This window comes from Sminthopsis crassicaudata, chromosome 2 (genome assembly GCF_048593235.1).
Source record: "Sminthopsis crassicaudata isolate SCR6 chromosome 2, ASM4859323v1, whole genome shotgun sequence".
Classification (NCBI taxonomy): domain Eukaryota; kingdom Metazoa; phylum Chordata; class Mammalia; order Dasyuromorphia; family Dasyuridae; genus Sminthopsis; species Sminthopsis crassicaudata.
The window spans coordinates 327,483,169-327,504,003 of NC_133618.1; the positions used below are offsets into that span (position 1 = coordinate 327,483,169).

A 20,835-nucleotide genomic window follows, 5' to 3' on the forward strand; every position below is an offset into this window, starting at 1 on the left:
GACCTTCAGGATAAATAAAGGAAATTTTTCTATATAGTATCATTTTAGGATTTTTTTTTCTTTTTCTCTTCTTTCCTTTTTTTTTTTTTTTTTTTTTTAAATTTCCATATAACACTAAGTTCAAGAGTTTAGGGATCTGGTATTCTATCAAGAGAAGGAGAATTATCCAAACACTGTGCCTATTACATAGAAAAGAGTATGATATTTTGGGCTTGGTACTGGGAAGACACATAGCAAGGAAATAAAATCATTATATAAAGGAGCAATGATTCTGTACTTTGCAATCTACCATTATAGTAAGTTTTTCAGATGGCTTAAATCTGAAGGAAAAAGAGTGTTTACCTCAGTAGCATTCATAAATCGTGATCCTTCTAGAGAGAGTTAATAATATCATAATACTGAATATCTATGTGCATCTTTGTAAGATAAAAGAGGGAGTCCCTGGAATGTTAGTGATGTTTTCTGGGTTGCTACTCAAAAATGCATTCGCTTCTGGGGAGTTCCAGTCCTGATAGTAAGATAGCTCTATCATAATTGGCTTCTTTATTTAAACATATCAGGCAACATAATGACTCCTAAATTTCACTTGTTTCCTTTCTTTTCGGCTTTAGGTAGTTTACTTTAGATGAACAGTTCTGAGTTTAGTGACAGTCACTTCAAGTGACAAGTCATCAGTTAGAGGCATATGTGGCAAGATACAGTGATGGGCCTGTAGCCAGGAAGATCTGAGCTCAAATTTTACCTCAGTAAAAGTAAAAGTATCAAGCTTAATGTGGACAGCTAAGAAGTAAATTGGATAGAACACCAAGCCTAGAGTCTGGGAAGACTCATCTTCCGGAGTTCAAATATGGCCTCAGGCATTTACTACCTGGGTGACCGTGGTCAAAAATACTTAACCCTGTCTGCCATAGAGTCCAAATCTGTAAAATAACCCTGAAAAAGAAAGGGCAAGACACTCTTTGCTAAGAAAATCCTAAATGAAGCCACAAAAAAAGTTGAAAATGATTAAACAACTATTTCTAGTTATGTGACCCTAACCAATCACTATTTGCCTCAGTGTTTCTTAATTGCTTCTGCTTTGCCTTGATATCGGACCAATGTAAGCTTGGAATGTTCTGCCACAGATTGGACACTAATAAGTCCCTATGAACATTTAGGGTATTTGAGCATCTCAAGACAGAACAATTCTTTACATATAATAGGTATTGTATAAAGACATTCACTTTCATCTCTCCCCTTTGTGGTTGAGGCAAAAGTCAGTTTATGGAAACAGTATATGTGTATATGTATATAGATATAGTATATATGGATAGGTAGGCTTCAAGTGGGGAGGTTGGGGAAAGGATTGACCTTTCCTCAGGAGTCCCTCATCCTGGGATCTCTACTATGAAAATGCCTATAGAACCAATGACTCTCCTTGATATCTATCTTCTCCACCACAACTTAATCTTCCCTCTGGTCTTTAAAAGTGAGCTGGCAATACCATGCTTGCTTCAATATCTTGGAATCTAAAAACAGTTTTTTCCTTTCATTTCTGAGAGAGAGTTTCTTTCTTTTACACAAATTACTTAGGACAGTTGTCTGGGCAGTAGTCCATTTCACAATGGCCATGACTGATTCAAAGAGATGGACAGGTCCCATTCACCCTTGGTTCTGATTGGTTGATTCTAATCAAGTCAAGGCACCAGATCCAAAATTAATGATTCTGATCCTACCTCTAACAGTATTGTAAGTCTAAATGTCTACATGGATTTGAGACTCTATAGAACATTTGGGTTCTAGGAGGCCCATGGAGAGTTTTCTTTAAAGAGAATCCATATATGGTGTTACACTGTTAGAACAATGTGGAAGAATGGAACCCACACAAGAGAAAGTCAGTCAGTCAATCAACTAACATTTATTAAGCACCTACTATATGACAATAATTGTGCTAAGCTTTATAGGGAAAATGGCAAAAAAAAAAAAAAAAAAATCCCTGTTCTCAAGAACCTTATAGTCTAATAAGAACACAATGCAAACAACTGTGTACAAAAGACTACAATCTATGACTAGCATGCAGAACTATACAATTTATATGTGTAGGTAAAATTCAAACAAATGATCTTCTAGTTAGAACTTAGAAACTTAAACTTAGATTTTGACCATCAAGATTCAACCATCTTGAATATGTTCAGTTTCTTCAGATTAAAATGGAAACATAATTTTAATAGAAACATCCAATTATCCTAATTATTTTCTTCTTTTAGACATTAATTTATAAGTTTATATAGTTACAACATAGAGTGTAGCTACAATTTGTATTATGTACCAAAAAAGTATAACTAGGGTAATAAGTGAGCATTGGTGTTATATTCCAAGATGATAAAAAAAAAAAAAAAAAAACAATATCATTGGTTCCCTTTCTTTTTCTTACATTTTCTTAAGAATTTACTTTCTTCATTCTTGGTATAATATAAAAAGCAAAGTAAATTGTTTTAGTATTTATACTGGCAAGCTTTTAGAAAAAAAATGTTTTTTCTAACTTTTTTGGTCAGGGGTTGGTAGATAAGTGCATTTGAATGTTTCACATAGAAAACAACTATTTCTATATTAATTTTTAAAAGGGTGTCCTGTATGGTTCTTTCCAACAAAGAGATGATTCAGGACAATTTCAATGATCTTGTGATGATGACAACCTTTTATACCCAGAGAGAGAGAAAGGACTGTGGAAATTGAGGGTGGATCACAATAAAGCATTTTTATTCTTTTTGTTGTGGTTTGCTTGAATTTTATTTTTTCTCATTTTTTTTAACTTTTTGATCTGATTTTTCATGTGCAGCAAGATAATTGTATAAACATGTATGCCTATATTGGATTTAACATATATTTTTTACCATGTTTAATATATATTGGATTACATGCCATCTAAGGGAAGGGATGGGAAGGAGGGAAAAATTGGAACACAAGGTTTTTCAAGGGTCAGTGTTGAAAAAGTATCATTAGATATGTTTTGAAAATAAAAAAGAAAACTAAAAAAATAAAAAGGGGGTCCTTTCGATATCTGAACAAAAACATTGACATTTGTCTGACTTTCTTGTGTTTTAAAAAATAAACTCTAGGGGCAACTAGGTGGTAGTGGATAGAGCACCAGTCCTGAAGTCAGGAAGACTTGAGTTCAAATTTGATCTCAGACACAACTTTCTACCTGTGTGACCCTGGAAAAATTACTTAAATCTAATTGCCTCAAGTCGGGAGAAATATACTATAGGAGGGAATTGAACCAATGAAAACATAGTGGCCCTCAGAGATGACTTTTTATACTGATTAGCAAGCTAATGAGTTTGAAAGTCCTTGGGCTCTGATGAATTAAATAGTCTTTCTATGACTGTACTGCTTTTTAGAGGATTGAGATGATCATGAACAGGATCAACTTTAACCTTAAAGGACTCAACAGGTATGCCAGGTGGATCAGTAATCCTGGACCTTATAATTTGATTGGATAATATAAGCCTCAGGAAATGTGAAATGTCTATTCTATAGTCCCACAAAATGCTTTTACCTTTTAAAGAATTATAATAGTGATGGGCAGTTGTTCATGCTTTAATTGTTAAAACATATTTATTAGGTCTGTTTTAAGAATTTCTTTTGTAATACTTATAGCAGTTCTTTTTATGGTGGCTAAGAATTGGACATCTAAGAGATACCCATCAATTGGGGAATAGCTAAATAAGCTGTTGTATATGGTTGTATTGGACTATTATTGTTCTTTTAAAAAAATGATGAGCAGGCAAATTTCAGGAAAACCTGGAAATACATGAACTCGTGCCTAGTGAAGTGAACAGAATCAGGACAACAGTGTAGACAGTGTTAACAGCATTATTGTTTGTGAATGATTTAGCTTAGATTTTGACTTTAAGGTCATAGTGGACCAGAGTACAAGAGAAACCTGACTTTTCTGGGATCAAGGAAGCTCAGAATAATTTAGTTTTCTGTTAGTCAAGAACATAAGCCTCTGGTGAGAAAGAGGTCCTACATAAATGTACTTTAAAAAGAATTATCTGAGTCCTTTGATAAGTTAAATGACTTGTTCACTCATACAGCCAATATGTGTCAGAAATAGTGCTTGAATCTAGGTTTTCTTGACTATAAAGGTAGCTCTCTTATGTATTACATATTATACTATGATTATAGGAGTAATTTCTTATTATTTGCATTCTAGTTAATCTAGCTTTTTCACCATTCTCAAGTCTTGATTAATTTAGGGGATGAAAGGTTCAGGCTGTTGATGTCACAGCCTGGTTGCCAAGAGTGTAAAACAGGCAGGAGGAGGGCTATGCATCGTTTGATGCTTGGCTGGCCCATCAAGATGAGTGGTTGACAACTCAATCAAAGAAAGTGAAATAACTCCTGGAGTCCTCTTATATCTTCGTTGAATATCTTTGCTAATTTATCTCATTTTGTTCCAGTATAAAACATAAATGATTCAGGGACTAGCCTGAATCCAACACAGCCCAGAAATCTGCTTTTGCCAAGCACATGATTTAGTAAATGATTTTTGATTGATTTGTTGTTTGTTTTTGGACTCCTTTATATTCTGAAGTTTTTGTGTCTTTTGAAATAAAGCCTGTAAATGATGAATTTTTTTTTTATTCTTAAGTACTTCTGTAGCCATATGGTCATGGTGAAGATCATTCAACTAATTTATTTGCCCTTTGCCCTAATCACCATACTTGTGCATTTGGATTTCCCAAAGTAAATATTCCTTTGCTAATCTGTAAAATAATATCAAAAGATCTGTAACTCTCTTTATCCTTTTGTTAACTCTGAGGCTGTAGCTAGGGACAGGGCTCCTAACAAAAACTCTTGTGTCAGATTGATATTTACCTCTCTTTTGGGTCAGTTTCATCCTGGCTTGCTTTCTCCCAACTGTATTTATAAGCACTTTATACTATTTATAATAAATATAAGATAACTCTTTAAAACAAGAGAGGTAAATGGACTTACTTGTGGTCAGAGATTTAACATTTCCAAGAAAGAATCCAAAGAGAGAAAGAAATATATGATTACCACTTTGGGATCTGCAGTTGTGGGTTTCAGTCACATAACATTGATCCTAATACAGTTTATGACAGATTGACCCAATGATCCTCACACCAAAAATTCTGATTCCTTTCTTTGTGACAGTTATATGTTTGATTACATATTGATTTAATTACACATTTGATTACAGATGATTACATATAGCTTTAAAAACAAACACCACAAAATCCCACCTTTAGAAAATTACTGTTTTAAATTTTATGGTTCACTATATAAGCCATTGAGAGAAAATATCGAGACTTATGTATACAAAGGTGAATTAAAAAGTTTTATACTGTGAAATTCTATAATACAAAATTTTGTTTGCCTCAAAAAACTTTACAATGTTCCAAGATTTTTTTTCTTTGAAAGAAATCAAAATGTGTTTCAAATTACTATAAGAAGGAATTAATTAGGGACTAGAGGGGGAGAAACTGGCAACTTGCAATATGACAACATCTATTAAATATATATTTTATATGTAGCATTGTATATATAAAATACATATAAATAAAACAACAAATAATCAACCATATAGAAAGTAAAAAAGACATTTCATTACAAAATCAGTAAAATTTGGAGATAGAAAGCCAGAAACTTACATAATTGTATTTGGTTATAGAATTAGAACTGTATATATAAATGCCCTCTTTAAAAAAAAAAAATAAACAGAAACTTTAGTTAAGGAAAAGTCCATGGTGAAATCTTTCAGTATGAAAAATTTTAAATTCAGGTTTTTATTGACTGAATTTATATTCAGAATAGATTGAAATCTTTATGTTGATAGCATCAGAAGGATTGGCAAGAACAAAAGCTTTTTGAGATCTAGTTATAAGCCAATTTTTTTCCCTGCTGGGTATCACAATGGATAAAGGATGAGGCCTGGAGTCATGAAGACTTGAGTTCAAAAACCTGCTGCAGACACACTTACTAGCTGTGAGAGCCTGAGCAAATCACTTAGCTTGTCTGCTTGAGTTTGTTTCCTCAAGTGTTGTGTTGATATAATAACAGCATCTCCCAGGGATTTAACATCCTTAAGAAATACTTTTCTTCCTTTTAAAATTAAAAAAAAAAAATCTACTTGTCAAATCAAGCAGATACTGCCATTTCTTGCCAGGATGGGACTGTTAAAAAAGATTTTCCTTTAAGCCAAGAAACCACATTCTCAAATATTTAAGTTTTTTTTTTTCCCAAGAAGATCTACTTTATACAATATGATAGTTAAAAGATTTAACAGTCACTCTTCCAGAGTTTAATCGTTTTATCATTTTCTAATGCAGCTGATGCAATTATGTTTTCTGTAGGGTGACAAGCTGTGGAGATCACAACATCTGTATGACCTTGTAATTTCTGCACAATCTCTTTTGTCTGAAGGTTCCAAATGTAAACAAGATTATCTTCCGATCCGGACACAATCCATTTTCCACCAGTGACTAAAAAGTTAGCAAAAATACAGTATTTCTCATTCTTGTGACCAGTGTATGTCTTTAGGCACCTCCCCTTGCTGTAGTCCCATAGCTTAAGAATGTTATCCAGAGTTGCCGTAAGAATGTATTTACCATTCGGAGAGAATTTCACAAAAGACACAAGAGGATTATCATCCCCAATAAGAGTTTTTAAACATTGACCTGAAGCAGTATCCCAGATCCGGCAGAGGCCGTCATAACTACTCGACACTATCAAAGATCCGTCACTATTGAAATGCACAGCTGTTACTGGGTCGGAGTGAGCTGGCAAAGTTTTGAGACACTTCCCAGTTTTCACATCCCATATCCTTACGCTTTCATCAAAAGAGCCGGAAACGACGAGGTTGGATAGGGGATTGAAGTTACAGCAAAAGACATAATTACTGTGTCCCTTCAGGGTTTTTAGACATTTCCCCGAGCTCACATCCCAGATTTTAAGAGTTTTATCATCTGAGGCAGACACAAGAAGGTTGGAATCTGAAGACCAGGCAATATCAGAGATTTCCAGTTTGTGCCCAGATATTGTTTTCTCACATTTTCCATCATATGCTCCCCAAATTTTAATGAGCTTATCAGCAGAAGAACTCGCTAACCATTCTCCATTAGGGCTAAATTTTACCGAAGATACAGCTTTCGTATGGCCTACTAAAGTAAATTTTAATGTGTAGTTTGGGTTGGGAGGTGCAAGCTTGCTCTGATTGGTTGATGAAGGTGTTTGCTGTGTTCTCGGGGCTTCGGTCTCGGATTGCTTTTCTGTAGCCATGAGCAAGTCTGACTTCGGGTGCTTAAGGGCGATTGGGTTGAATGAAGGCACGGTTTTTAGCAGAAGGTTTCACGACAAAAAGGAAATTTGCGTTTGGGAAGTTTGCTCTCACCTCCGTTAGATTCCACAGCAGGGATCGGGGCGAAACTTCCCCTGGTCTGGAGGGGATCCCCAACTCGGAGCAGCTAAGGAGAAGACGGAAGCAGCATACAAAAGCTCCTCCTCCCGGCACCAGGCCAATAATCTCTAATTCTCCCTGGTTCAGCCACACTTTTTATTCTGTAAACCGATTTTTAAAGCGAAGACCATTGTCCCGCATTTAATCTGGTCCTTGCTCCGCTCCCGATTTACTGATTCTTTGGTTTCTTTTAAATCTCAACTAAAATCGTATTTTTTGCAAGGTTTCTTCAACCCCACTTAAGTACAGTAACTTCCCTTTTGTTAATTACATTTGTTTGGATGTTGTCTTTCCAGTTAGACTGTAAACTCCTAGAGGGCTAGGACTGTCTTTATTTTTGTATTCCCAGTTCTTAGCACGTTGTCTGGCAAACTGGGAGGTAATTAATAAACTGTTATTGATTGCTTCTTTTTTGATTCATTTAAAAGATTTAGTTATCTCTCTCAAAAGGATCACTTCGCCCTCTGTCTTTAGCAGTTAAACACATCACTGTTTGGCCCTTTTCTCATTAGGTCTTTCAAGGACCATATTTGTATCTATATGGATGCTGAGAACCTTTTGGTGGACCTCATCAATAGAGAGGGAGATTTGAACTTTTATTTGGAGATTATTATTTATTATTATTTGGAGATATTCTAGAGTAAACTTTAGAAGGATGTGATATGAAATAGAGAAAGTAGTATTTTGGAAGATGCTTGCGAACTGGAGCCTGATTTGTATAAATTTAGACTCTGAGCCATATACAGTATTGTTAATGAAGGTTTTCTTGATTAAGTATCATTGGATAAAATTAGGTATATTGGGATAATCTTATTCTTAAAATCTGTCTTGGTACTCCATCTTATCACTACCTTTTTGTCTTTAATAATTGAGCTCAGATTTTGCCTTATTTCTCACCTTGGCTGCACTACTTTGGGACTTTTCTGCCTGATTCTCCTTTCTCCTGCCTCTGGTATCTTTTGCTCCCTTCTCCATTTTCAATTTCCTTTGGTGTGTCTTCCTCTTTCGGATTGTAAACTCCTTGAATAAGTTTTTTTTGTTTTTTTTTTTAAATGTGTATCCCCATAGTGTCTGGCATGTGGTAGGCAAACAATTTAATGACTGACTGAATGACATCCGAGGTACCTTCTAACTTGGAGAATCTTTTTTTTTATTAATTTAAAAAAAATTATTAGCATGTTTTTTAAAAAATATATTATATGTTCCAAATTCTCTCCCTCTTTCCCAACTTCTCCCCCATCCACATATATGAAATTATGTAAATTCATTTTTATATTATGTTGCAAAAAAAAAAAAGCAAGAAAAGTAAATGGAAAAAAAAAGTGTGTTTTGATTTGCATTCAGAGTTTATCAGTTTTCTCTCTCAAAGTAGATACAATTTTTCATGGGTCCTTTTCTTGTATCATTATATTGATCAGAGTAGCTAAATCTTTCATATTTAATCATCCTGATAATATTTCTGTTAACTGTGTTCAACAATTTTCTGGTTCTGTTCACTTCACTTGGCAGTTGTTCAAATAAGTTTTATTTTCTGAAATCACCCCCCTCATCATTTCTTATAGCAGAATAGTATTCCATCACGACTACATACCACACTTTTTCAGCATTCTCCTACAGATGGATACTCCAATTTCTGATTCTTTGTTATATTTTTATACATAAAGGTTTCCTCTTCCTCCCCCTTTAAAAAATTTCTTTGTTATACAGAATTAGTAGTGATAGTTCTAGGTCAAAAGGTATACAGTTTTATAGTTCTTTGGACCTTGTGCCAAATTGTTCTCCAGACTAGTTGGATCAATTCACAATTCCATCAACAGTGCATTAGTGTCTCTATTTTTCTATAGCTTCTCTATCATTTGTCCTTCTATTTTTTGGTCATGTTAGCCAATCAGATAGGTGTGAAGTAATACCTCAAAGTTTTGTTATATTTTTCTTATCAATAGTGAATCAATAGTGATTAAAACATTTTTTCCAGGTTATTATTAATAGCTTTGATTTATTCTTCTGGAAACTGCCTGTTTATATTCTTTGACCATTTATTTTTTATTTTTATTTTTTTTTTGCTGAGGCAGTTGGGGTTAAGTGACTTGCCCAGAGTCACACAGCTAGGAAGTGTCCCCTGTCTGAGGTTGGATTTGAATTTGGATCCTCCTGACTTCAGGGTTGGTGTTCTACCCACTTCACCACTTAACTGTCCCCCTTTGGCCATGTATTAACTGGGGAATGGCTATTTTTAAAGATTTGAATAAGTTCCTTATATACTAGTGAAATGAGGCCTTTTCCTGAGAAATTTGCAGTAAATATCTCCCCATAATTTTGTGCTTTCTTTTTTCCCTTTTTTGGCTGCAATGGTTTTTGTGTATGTATATATATATATATATATATTTTTTTTTTAATTTCATGTAATCAAAATTATATATATATATATATATATTTTTTTTTAATTTCATGTAATCAAAATTATCCATCATACTTTCCATGATCCTCTCTATCTTTTGTCTCCATAAACTCTTCCCTTCTTTATAGATTTGGCAGGTAAAATTTTTTATGTTTCCCTCATCTGCCTATGATATCCTTTTTAACTAAATCATGTAACCAATTTAACCTTATTTTGGTATAAAGTGTGAAATATCGGTCTATGTCTAGTTTCTGCCAAACTACTTTCCAGTTTTCTTATTATTTATTAAATGGTGAGTTTTTGTCCCCAAAACTTAGGTCTTTGGGTGAGGATCTTGCTAACACTTATCATAATACACAGTAATAATACTTAGGATAGCTGAATCACAAAAATTAAAAGAATGACGAGTTCACCCCTTTCATCATTTTATCCATTCCTTTTGAACAAATTTTTCGGTTTCTATATTCCAGTGATAAATCCCAGATACACCATTTTTATTTTCTGATTTAATTTTATTAAATACTCACTAGTACAATGTAAATAATGAGCAATAAATTAAACATAATTCCTTATTTTTAGGGTAGTGTGCAAATAAACACTTCTCCCCCTTTTCCCATTGCTAGCTCCCGCTCTGCGGCTCCATCTGAAATTACATCTTAATTAATGGTTAGTATAATAGCGCTTTAAGGTTTGCTTAATCCTTTTCATGTGTTATCTCGTCTGATTCTTGGTGGTTATGTAATTTTATGGCTTTCTATTACGGTCTAAAAAAAATCAATTAATAAACGTATAATTGTTTCCTCGTGTGTGTCAAACAAAACACAAACAAAACCCTTTCAACAAATATATGTCGTTAATTAAAACAAATTCACATACTGGGAAAGACCAAACATTTGACCCTCTAATCTCTCCTCCTCTCCCTTTCTTTTACGTTTCTTTTTAACTGGCTCTTTAAGAACGTAAGGGTAGCGAAAAAGAGAAAGGAAGCGGAAGTCTCCACGTGCACTGTAACCTTAACCTTAACTGGGACTAGTTCCGGGATCTTCAGGTGGAAAGAGGACATGGAAGTACTTTTGTGTAGTCTGGCGCTTTACGAACGACGAGCACGTTTTGCGTCGTGACGTAGTACTAGAGCGACGTACAGTGTGCTGGATTTGCGTTTCCTCGGAGACTAAAACCTGTTAGCATCTAGAGCGGGGTGCTATCTGCCGAGAGGTGGCAGCAGCATGGGGACTCCCGGAGGCCTGCACTCGGACTTCGAGACGCTTCTCACACGTTTCCAGGAGACCGATAGCGTCCGATTCGAGGACTTTACCGCACTGTGGAGGGACATGAAGTTTCATACTATTTTTTAGTGAGTGTTTCTCCCTCCGGTAACAAAATTACCCGATCTTCAACAACCCACTCCCGGGCGCCCCTCGCCCTCCCAGGTGCCCCCTCCCCCTCCCCTAGCATTTCTCTTCCCGTCCCTCGCTTCCCCCTTCTCTTTCTCTAGCTTCCTCCTTCCTATCCCCCAGTTTCCTTCTTTTCTTCCTTGGTTCTCTCCCTCTTCCTCCCCAGTTTCCTTTTCTGGTCCCAGTATTCTCTGCCCTCCCCCAATTTTCTCATCCCTCTTCCAGTTTCCCCTTTCCCTCTGAGGTACCTTTATCCATCTTCCTTTCACTCTGTGCTACCCACCCACATTCCTGAAGACTGCTTGGAAGCAGACTCTGGAGATTTCTAGGGAAGTCCTCTCAGTTTACAGAAACTGAGGCCGGCGGGGTAAAGCAGCTTGCCCGAGATTGTACAGGTAGTTAACGGCAGAGACAGAATTTGAATTCAGTTCCTGGTAGACAGAAGGCAGGATTTGAATTCAGTTCCTGGTAGACAGAAGGCAGGATTTGAATTCAGTTCCTGGTAGACAGAAGGCAGGATTTGAACTCCGTTCCTAGTAGACTGAAGGTAGGATTTGAATTCAGTTCTTAAGACATCCAAAGGCCCCGGTTAATGCCATAATTAAAGTGAATAAAGGACCTTGGCTTGGAGGGGCCTGGTGCTCTGCGGGTGGTGCTGCCATCCCAGTTGAGCCATACAAAAGAAAAAAAAAAAAAGTAAAGAAATTCTAATGTAGTTCTAATAATTTTTTGTGTCGAGGCAAGTTGCTTCTGGGAAGCAATTTTTGTAAAATGGGAATAGCAATATTTGAATCGTATTATGCCTTGCACTTGGGTTTTGGGAAGAAAGTGCTTTGTAGATTTTAAGTTATTATAGAAATGTGAGTTACTGTTATTAGGATCCCCTCGTCCCCTCCGATTTTAGGGAATTGTGATGCTTTGTCAGTATCACAGGAAGTCATATTCTGGTTGGTTTATTAGGCTCATGTAGTGATAAAGATGGAGTAAGTAGGTCAAAGATACTGTACCAAACCTCAGTCCCAGGGAGAGCACATTCTACCACTCTCTCCCCTCTTTCCTCATCCATGAAAAATAACTTATGACTGCGAAGTTTTTCCATTGTTATCTTAAGAAAATTAAACAAGTTTCATATCACATTTTTGGATAACATGGATGAGGAGATAAGGATTCAAAGAATATTGGAGTTGGAAGGAGCTTAAAAATCATTAATACCACACTTGTTTAAAATGAGGAAGCTGAGGCCTGACTAAGGTTAGTCTTAACTAATTAGAGCAGCGGTCCTCAAAAACTTTTTAAATTGGGGGCCAGTTCACTGTCCCTCAGACTGTTGGAGGGCTGGACAATAGTAAAAACAAAACCTCACACTCTGTCTCCGCCCCTCAGCCCATTTGCCATGACCCCGAGGACCTCATCTGGCTCATAGGCCAAAGTTTGAGAACCCCTGAATTAGAAGATGAGATAGGTTGCTCTTTGAACTGTGCCACTAATGTTCTTGGTTCATGAATACCTGGGTACAACCTCCTAGTACAACTGAGTCTACCCATAAATAATAGTAGTATTTGACATGGGCTTGGCAGTCTCTTGTTCTGAGTGTCATCTGAGAGTTTATTCTGTTTACAAATACTATTTTTAGGTTTTGTTTTGCCACTTATTTTCTTGGATTAAGTTATGAGAATATGAAATAGGTTTATGTTTTCCTTCATTTGTCTAATATTTTTTTCAAGATTTTCTTTTTCCCTTCTGTATTTTGTCTTTATCTTTCTTGTGGTGGTCCTATAACTCTTAGTTGACTTCTTTTCACCTCTGATTCTCCCTCTTTTCTCTCTCTTAATCCTTAAGAACATCCATCAGTGGACCCCCTCTTATTATGAAAACAAAGCCTCCTTTTGTGTTCCTTCCTTTTCAATTTTTCATCCCTTCTCACTACTTCTCTTCCATGAGAGACCCCAGGGGTCATCATCCCCTCAGTGCTAGTCCTTGCTTGATTTGGCTTGGGCACATCACACACTTCCTTGCTCTCAAGTTGCCTTCTTTTTATAGTCTCACAAAAAACATTGATTCAGCAATAGTCAAAGTGATTTAAGCGTCTGTCCATAATGCTTCAGGCCAGCCTTCCACTTTTAACACCTCCAGACTTAGGCCTTTAGCTCTATCTTCTTGTGTACATTTAGAAAGAAGGCTCTTACTAGTCTCTCTCCTGTCATGATTTTGCTGTTGTGGTCAAGATCTGTTTCATTCTTTCACTCCTGCTTTCTGCTGTCTGGTGTCTTTGAGAATCCAATAATCTCTTCAGGACTTTTTTTTTTCCCCTTAAGAATGATTCAAATGCCTTTTTATTTTTTAATATGAATCTTTTTTCATTTGTGGTTAAGCTCAGTTTCACAGAAGAGTTTACCTTGTACTGCTTTGATTGACTGGAGATGGCCATCTGTCAATAAAAGTTCATTTATTACAGGAGTTCTTAATATTTTACTTTATGGAGTGTTTTGGCAGTATGATGAAACCTACAGATATTTTGTTTTTATATACATGAAATATATAAGATTGTAGATAGTTCATGGCTAAACAAGGGATAGAGAGGATCACTGAAGATACAATTTTGGTTGTGTTAAACTAAAGTTTTTGCAAAAAAGTGGAACTCTAATCTGTCAGTGTCCACATGAAAAAAAAATGTTTCAAGTCATTAATAGATTACAAATTAAAGCAACTCTGAGGTAGTACTTTATAGCAGATTGACAAAGTTGACAAAAGAGGAAAATTCCAAATATTGGAAGAACTGGAAAAATAGTTGCATTAATGTACTTTTGGTGAAGTTGGGATTTGGTTCAGCTATTCTGAAAAGTAATTCAGAACTCTCCCAAAAGTTATTAAATTAAATATCTTGAGATCAGTAATATTACTACTTGGCTCATCATCCCAAAGAGTTAAAAGAAAGAGGGGGAAAGGAGCCAACTGTTTAAAAAAAAAAAAATGTAGTAGCTCTTTGGTAATAGCAAAGAATTGGAAACTAATGGAAGGGAGTGTTCATCACTTGGGGAATAGTATATGAATGTAATGGAATTAAAATTTTGCCTTAAAAAATCAGGGAAAATTGGAAAGACAGAAAAGAGAAAAATAATTTATAAAATAATACCATAAAAAAATAGAACTTTTAAGTTGTGCAAAAATTCCGATAAATGCGGTGACTGACCATACTTCTAGAGAATTTGATGATAAAGCATGCTATAATGACTTTTTTTTTTTTGACAAGGTCATTGTGAAAATTAGTTTTGCTTTCCTGTTCATATTTCTTACAAAGCTTCCCCCTCCCCTAAATAAATGGTAATGGGAGAGAATGAGAATAGATTTTTGTTGACTGAAAAATAAAATTGAATAAATAAAATATGTAATATTACAAAGGAGACCATAGTTAATGAAATAAAGATGTAATTTTTTTTCCCATCCAAATTTATGGAATCTCTGAAATCCATCCATGGAGAAGTTTTAAAAACCCTGATTTAGTACCAGTTGTGTTCCAGGCACAGAGGATACATAGACAGAAATAAAATGTTCTCCTGCCTTCACAGGGATTACTTTATCAGGATAAATAATATGTATATTTTATAGATATATAAAAAATTAAATTAGATGACTTTTAGAGGCAGATAAAAGTATCAGAAAAACTTAGAAAGTTGCATTTGAATTAACTTCTGAAAAAAATGGGATTCTAGAAAGCAGAAGTAAGGAGGGGACAGATTATCAAGGGAAACAAAGACAGCAGCATGTTTTATGTGAGGAACAAGAAAGCAAGGTGGATGGATGGTGATGTGAGTAAAAAGATGATAAGCCTGTAATATTAGAAGTAAATACTAGAAGTAAAATGTAAAGCCTAAAATAAAGGATTGAGAAATGGAGACATGAGAAAAAGAGTGGAGAGAAGAATGGAAGATTATGGTAGAGGTATTAATTAGAAACAGCAGAATGGGTGATAAGCAGTAAATTAATGGTAAGTGCTTTCAGAGCAAGATCATGTCTCATTTAGCTTTGTATCTCTTCTAATACTACAATGGTGTTTTTTATGTTTTTCTTGCCCTTTCGAAAGGACCAGGCTTTTGGTTGACTATAAACCTTTTGCTTATGACATGCATTTGGATTGGCAACTTGCAAAGTTATACTTAATGTGAATCAATAGAACCATATTATTTTTCTTCTGTTGTAAAAAAGACACCTGTTCAATTTTTTTTATCCATAAAATGCTTTCTTATTTTCTTATTTTCTAGTGGCAGAACAAGACATATGGAAAAGAACAAGTTTACAAAAGAAGCTTTATCTCTGGCTTGGAAATATTTTCTACCTCCATATACCTTTCAGATCAGAGTTGGTGCTTTGTATCTTATGTATGGACTATATAATACACAACTCTGTCAGCCAAAGCAAAAGGTAATATTTTATAAAGTTCTCATAGAGTAATTGGAAACAGGTACAATTTGTAAAATATATTAATAGCAGGCAGTTTTAGCTAGAAAGGCCAGTGTTTTAATTGTATGTGTGTAATATATATTGAAATATATATTTAATAACATTTTTCTTTTTCTTTTTCTTTTAGATTAGAGCATGCCTTAAGGATTGGGATGAAGTTATGAAATTTCAGCAAGATCTGACAAATGCACAACATTATGATGCTTCTTATATTCTTCGGAAGCTGCGATTAGACAAAGCCTTCCATTTTACGGCAATGCCCAAACCTGTATGTGAACATAGTATAAATCAATTAAAAATATTTATTAAATCTTTGCTATGTGAACAGTATTGTTCTAATCAGTGAGGGGACAAAAACGTTAAGATATATACATAGTCATTGCTTTTGTAAATCTCAAAATCTAGTAGAGAAGGGGAAGGGAGAAAGGAATAAACATTTATAAATTGCCTAATATGTGCTAGGCATTGTGCTAAGTGCTTTGCAACTCTTATCTCATTTGATCCTCACAACAACTCTGTTGTTGTGCTGTTATTTTCCTATAAAAATTGAGTAAGCTGAGGCAGACAGGTTCTGTGACTTGTCTAAAGTCACACAGCTATTAAATGTCTGAACCTGTGCCAACTAGCTACATAGTCAAGTAGAGACTTAAGACAGCAGAATAGACAACTATGATATACAATTTTACATAAATGTTTTAGAAATATTTTACCATTCTGTTATAAACATAGATTAAAAAAAAAAAAAAACTTTGAGGGATGATTTTTCTTTCCTTTTTTCTTCTTTTTAATTCATTTATTAGCTTATCAGATCATCTCAAGTCTTGTAATTATTCCTTTCTTATTTACGATTAAGAGTTATTGGAAAGCCTTTCTTCTGGTGATTCCTTTTCTAATTTTTTTGCTTCATAGTGTTTCTTCATTTTATCATAATTGCTTTTATTTGTTCACTTGTTCAGCTTCTGTGTTCTTTTTCAGTGACGTCTTTATTTAAAGAGAGTTTCATTCCTTTTTTTTTTTTTTTGGTTGCTCTTTTGCCTTACTTTAATGAATATCTTGTTTTATATCTTAGAGGAAGTGGACTTAGGAATGACAGTTTATTCAGCTATCTTACTAGGACACAAAAATGATAAAGTAAAGTGTCTCTTGAAGTCTCAGGTCTGCCATGGAGATAGGAGAGATACACACTGGAAGGCTTCTTGGAGGATGTGGCATTTGAAGAATGGTTAGGATTATAATAGTTGAAAAAAGGGAGCAAAGGCATGACAGGAGTTGGAAATAGCCTGGGCAAAGGCATAGAGGAATGAATATGCAATATGCAGTTTTTGTTTTGGTACTAGAGAGTTGTCAGATTAGGTTAGACTATAGAGAGCTAGGAGAGGAGTAATAGAAAATAAGGATAGAAAAATAATGTTGCTGAATTGTAAAGGATTTTGAATGCCAGGCAAAGGAATGGGACTTCTGCTAATTAGGCTTTAAAGAGCTGCAGAAGGGTGACATGACCAAATATGAGTCAAGAAAAATTATTTTGATAGAAGGATGAATTTTGAGGGGAGAGAATACCTATGGAGGACTTTTGTGATATTCCAGATAAATAATAAGAAAGTCTGTACTAGGGTGATTATATTGAGATTAGAGAAGAGGGAGCAAACTTGAGAGATATTTCATTGATACACTTTATTGGACTTGGTAATTAATTGGATAATACAAGAAAGAGATAGGAAGGTAAATAACTCATTTTACAATAAAGGAATATTTATATATGGGGCTGGTTTTCTGATTGAGAGAAATAGTGAAATCAGAAGGAAGGACAGATTTAGGGGGAGAAGATATTGAACTCTAGATTTGTTGAGTTTGAGTTGCTGATGGATATCTAGATCAGGATTCTTAATACAGGAACTTTTATTTAAATTTGGTAACTATTTCAACTTAACTAGTTTCTTTTGTAATCTTAGGAATTTAATTTTATGCCTTTTAAAGCATTATTCTAAAGGATATTCTGACTTTTATCAGGCCACCAAATAGGTTCATGATTTAGTTTGAGAGCCTCTGACAAAAATGGAGATAGATTATCCTCAGATAGAGATATCTATTTGTATTGTGTTTCCAGAGACTGCATGTAAAAACAGAGATGCTTACTATAAGGTACAATCCTGATGATGCAGGTGATTTTACCCTGAATCTTTGAGCATAGTTTTGTATTAGAAATCATGGAATAATGGATATTAAGTGAAGGTCTTTTAGAGGCAGTTTTAATTGAGCAAAATAGCAAAATATGACTATTTGAAAGTCATTTAAGTTACATAATCATTCTTACTTCAAAACAGGTTTGTTGAACAGAATAATTACATTTTGATAGTATATTGGGTTTCTTGTAAGAGTTTAATAATGTAGCATTTTTCAGTATTTCTAAATATGACTATATTCTGTTACTAATAGGCATCTGAAAGATATAATGTGAAGACTGAAAGACTTTGGATTCATTATAATAATCTACATCATAATAATACTACTGTATATAGGACTATTTTTTTCTTATTTTTCTTTTCCTTTTTTTGTTATTTATTTATTTATTGTTATAGCTTTTTATTGACAAAACATATGCATGGGTAATTTTTCAACACTGACTCTTGCAAAAAACATCTGTTCTAACTTTTCTCCTCCTTTGCTCCACCCCCCCCCCAGATGGCAGGCAGTTCCATACATGTTAAATATGTTAAAGTATATGTTAAATACAATATATGTATACATATATATGTATACAGTTATCTTGCTGCACAAGAAAAATCGGATTTTGAAAGAAGGTAAAAATAACCTGGGAAGAAAAACAAAAATGCAGGTAAACAACAACAGAAAGAGTGCAAATGCTGTGTGGTGGTCTTGTTTTTATTTTCAAGTATAGTATTTTTATTGCTATCCTTATATCAGTACTGTTAATATGCTCTTGTTTTTCTAAACAGCCAACTGTATTAACTTCCTACCATTTTATGTAGCTTTCATACAGAATGAAGAAAAATATTCCAAGAACTGAAGTTACAGAAGAATTTAAGGAACCAAATGACCGAGTAATGAAGCTTATCACTGCTGACACATTAGAGGTAATTTAATTTTTGTTTTCCAAATGATTAGAGGATTTTAGGAGGAACTGCTGATATTTCTCAGATTAATTTAACTCACCACAGTGAAGTACTATAAATGTTACCCATATGCTCAAGTTTTACTACGAATCTTGAAATAATGATAGGTCTTCAGTTAAAAATCTGAAAAACTCAAAATTGATGTTTAACATTTTTATTTGGTTGTATATTATTATCTGACTAACATGGCACTACCCAAGAGAGTTTGTCAGGCTATTTTTATATATTTATATCAATTTCCTATATATGTTTGATATCAGGTCTTTATTAGATTTGCTATAAATATTCTCATTCCCATCATATTGCTTCTTATTCTAGTTGCATTGATTTTTGTTTGTTTGGCCAGAACTTTTAAATGTTACATAATCAAAATGTTTATATTTTATGATTATTTTTATCGCTTTACTTATATCTCCTACCATTTTTCTTTAAAACGTAAGGTACAGAATAGTTACTGATCTTCATTGTTAGAAAGAATTTCCTCACCAGAATTTTTTTTAAACTAATGAAACTTCTAGTCCAAACCAAATATATTAAGATTAATATTTGTATTAAACCTGACTGGCTGCTTTTTCAGTTGCTTAATATTTTCTTAAAAGTCTTAAGTACTTCCTTAGATTCATTCTGTTTTTTCTACCCTTTTCACAGAGGACTAAATAGATTGGGGAGAATGATCTATTCTCTTGCTCAAATCTGACTTTCCATGTGAAAGCCTGAATCTTAAGAGTTTAAAGGTCCTATTGACAGTGGCTCTTTCATTTTTTGGATGTAATGTCAGGCAACTGTTTCCTCATTTCTGTACCTCATTCTGAGTATGCTTCTCTGATGACCTTGGACTTGGGATTCTGTTACTTCAATAGAATTAAGGGAATAAGAGCAAGGTGTATTCTTGGTTCTAAATCACTGAATCTGATTAAAGAGGAGATATTTTGGCAAGTGAGCCAAATGGACAGGACTTAATTTATGAATAGACCACTGTTTTGGATTCTCATAACTAAAGCATGAGCCAAGTCTTAGCTGTCCAAGTAAGACTTTACTGTAGAGATTTTGTGTTTCAGATTAACTCTTTATAGTCATTTGCTCACTTTCTGATGACTCTTTACAAGCTAGAAACACTGTTATCCCAGTTTCCAGAGTGAGAATATAGCCTTAAAATTCCCCTTACAGTTGGCACCTATTTATGTGAGTTGGTCCTCAGAGGTGTCTTTAGTTCTAGTTGTCTGTGATCGATTCTTGACTGCATCCTAAATACTAGATGGAATTGTCTCAAGAACCTGGTGTTTTTTCTCTTGATTTCTGGAAAGCAGAAGGATGTGATTGGTGACTCCAAAAGAATTAGTAGATTGAGGAATAGTCAACAGGACTGATAGCATGCATTTGGACTTTCTGAATCTGCTCAATGCCTCTAGCCCTCCATACAGAGTGATAGAGTGAGAGAGAGCGTCCATAGTAATACTGGTGTTATAATTATTTTGTGATTTACTGCCAGTTTCTTCCCAAAGTAAAACTAGTTACAGTTCAAAAAACCCATGATTCAGGTAGATTTTATGAAATTGCATCTTGATTTTACAGCTTTTTATCAGTTTTGTTTTTTGATTATGGATCCTAGGTAAAGAGATATAGAGAGATGGAATAAGCCAGATGGAATAAGCCGCAAAAGAGAGATTACCTAGTTATGGAAATAGAGGGAGGGAGTCTGAAAGCAGAGGCAGTAAACAAGGAGAAGGTTTTCTTTTTCTTTAAGTCTATTGTAGAGAGGTTAGCTTGTATAAAGGTGGAAAAAGACTTAGGATAAAGAAAAGATTATTAATAACAGAGTGTAGAGGTCTTGATATGATGTGTGGAGGGCTAGGCCTTTGATGAATTGGTAAATTTATTGTTCTTTGTTTAATTCCATTCTCTGTGTCAAATTCTAATTCCATTTCTGTTTTTAATTCTAATTCCATTTCTAGTACATTGGTCAATAGTATGGGAGGAAGAAAGTAT

At 34.5% G+C, this 20,835-nt stretch overlaps 1 protein-coding gene and 1 pseudogene across 2 annotated transcripts in view; one reads left to right on the forward strand and one right to left on the reverse strand.

Moving 5' to 3' along the window:
* SNAPC1 (small nuclear RNA activating complex polypeptide 1) overlaps positions 1-20,835 on the forward strand; it is a 39,544-nt gene that overhangs the window by 1,878 nt on the left and 16,831 nt on the right. Inside the window, exons 1-4 of one of the 2 annotated variants that reach the window (XM_074290309.1) lie at positions 10,910-11,217; positions 15,517-15,676; positions 15,843-15,983; positions 18,706-18,810. In XM_074290309.1, coding sequence (XP_074146410.1) covers positions 11,090-11,217; positions 15,517-15,676; positions 15,843-15,983; positions 18,706-18,810 — 534 coding nt within the window. In that variant the 5' untranslated portion in view covers positions 10,910-11,089. Of the gene's footprint in view, positions 1-10,909; positions 11,218-15,516; positions 15,677-15,842; positions 15,984-18,705; positions 18,811-20,835 lie in introns of those variants that run through there. The other variant, XM_074290310.1, reaches the window with a different exon arrangement.
* Positions 5,176-7,464, reverse strand: LOC141556342 (WD repeat-containing protein 5 pseudogene; annotated as a pseudogene).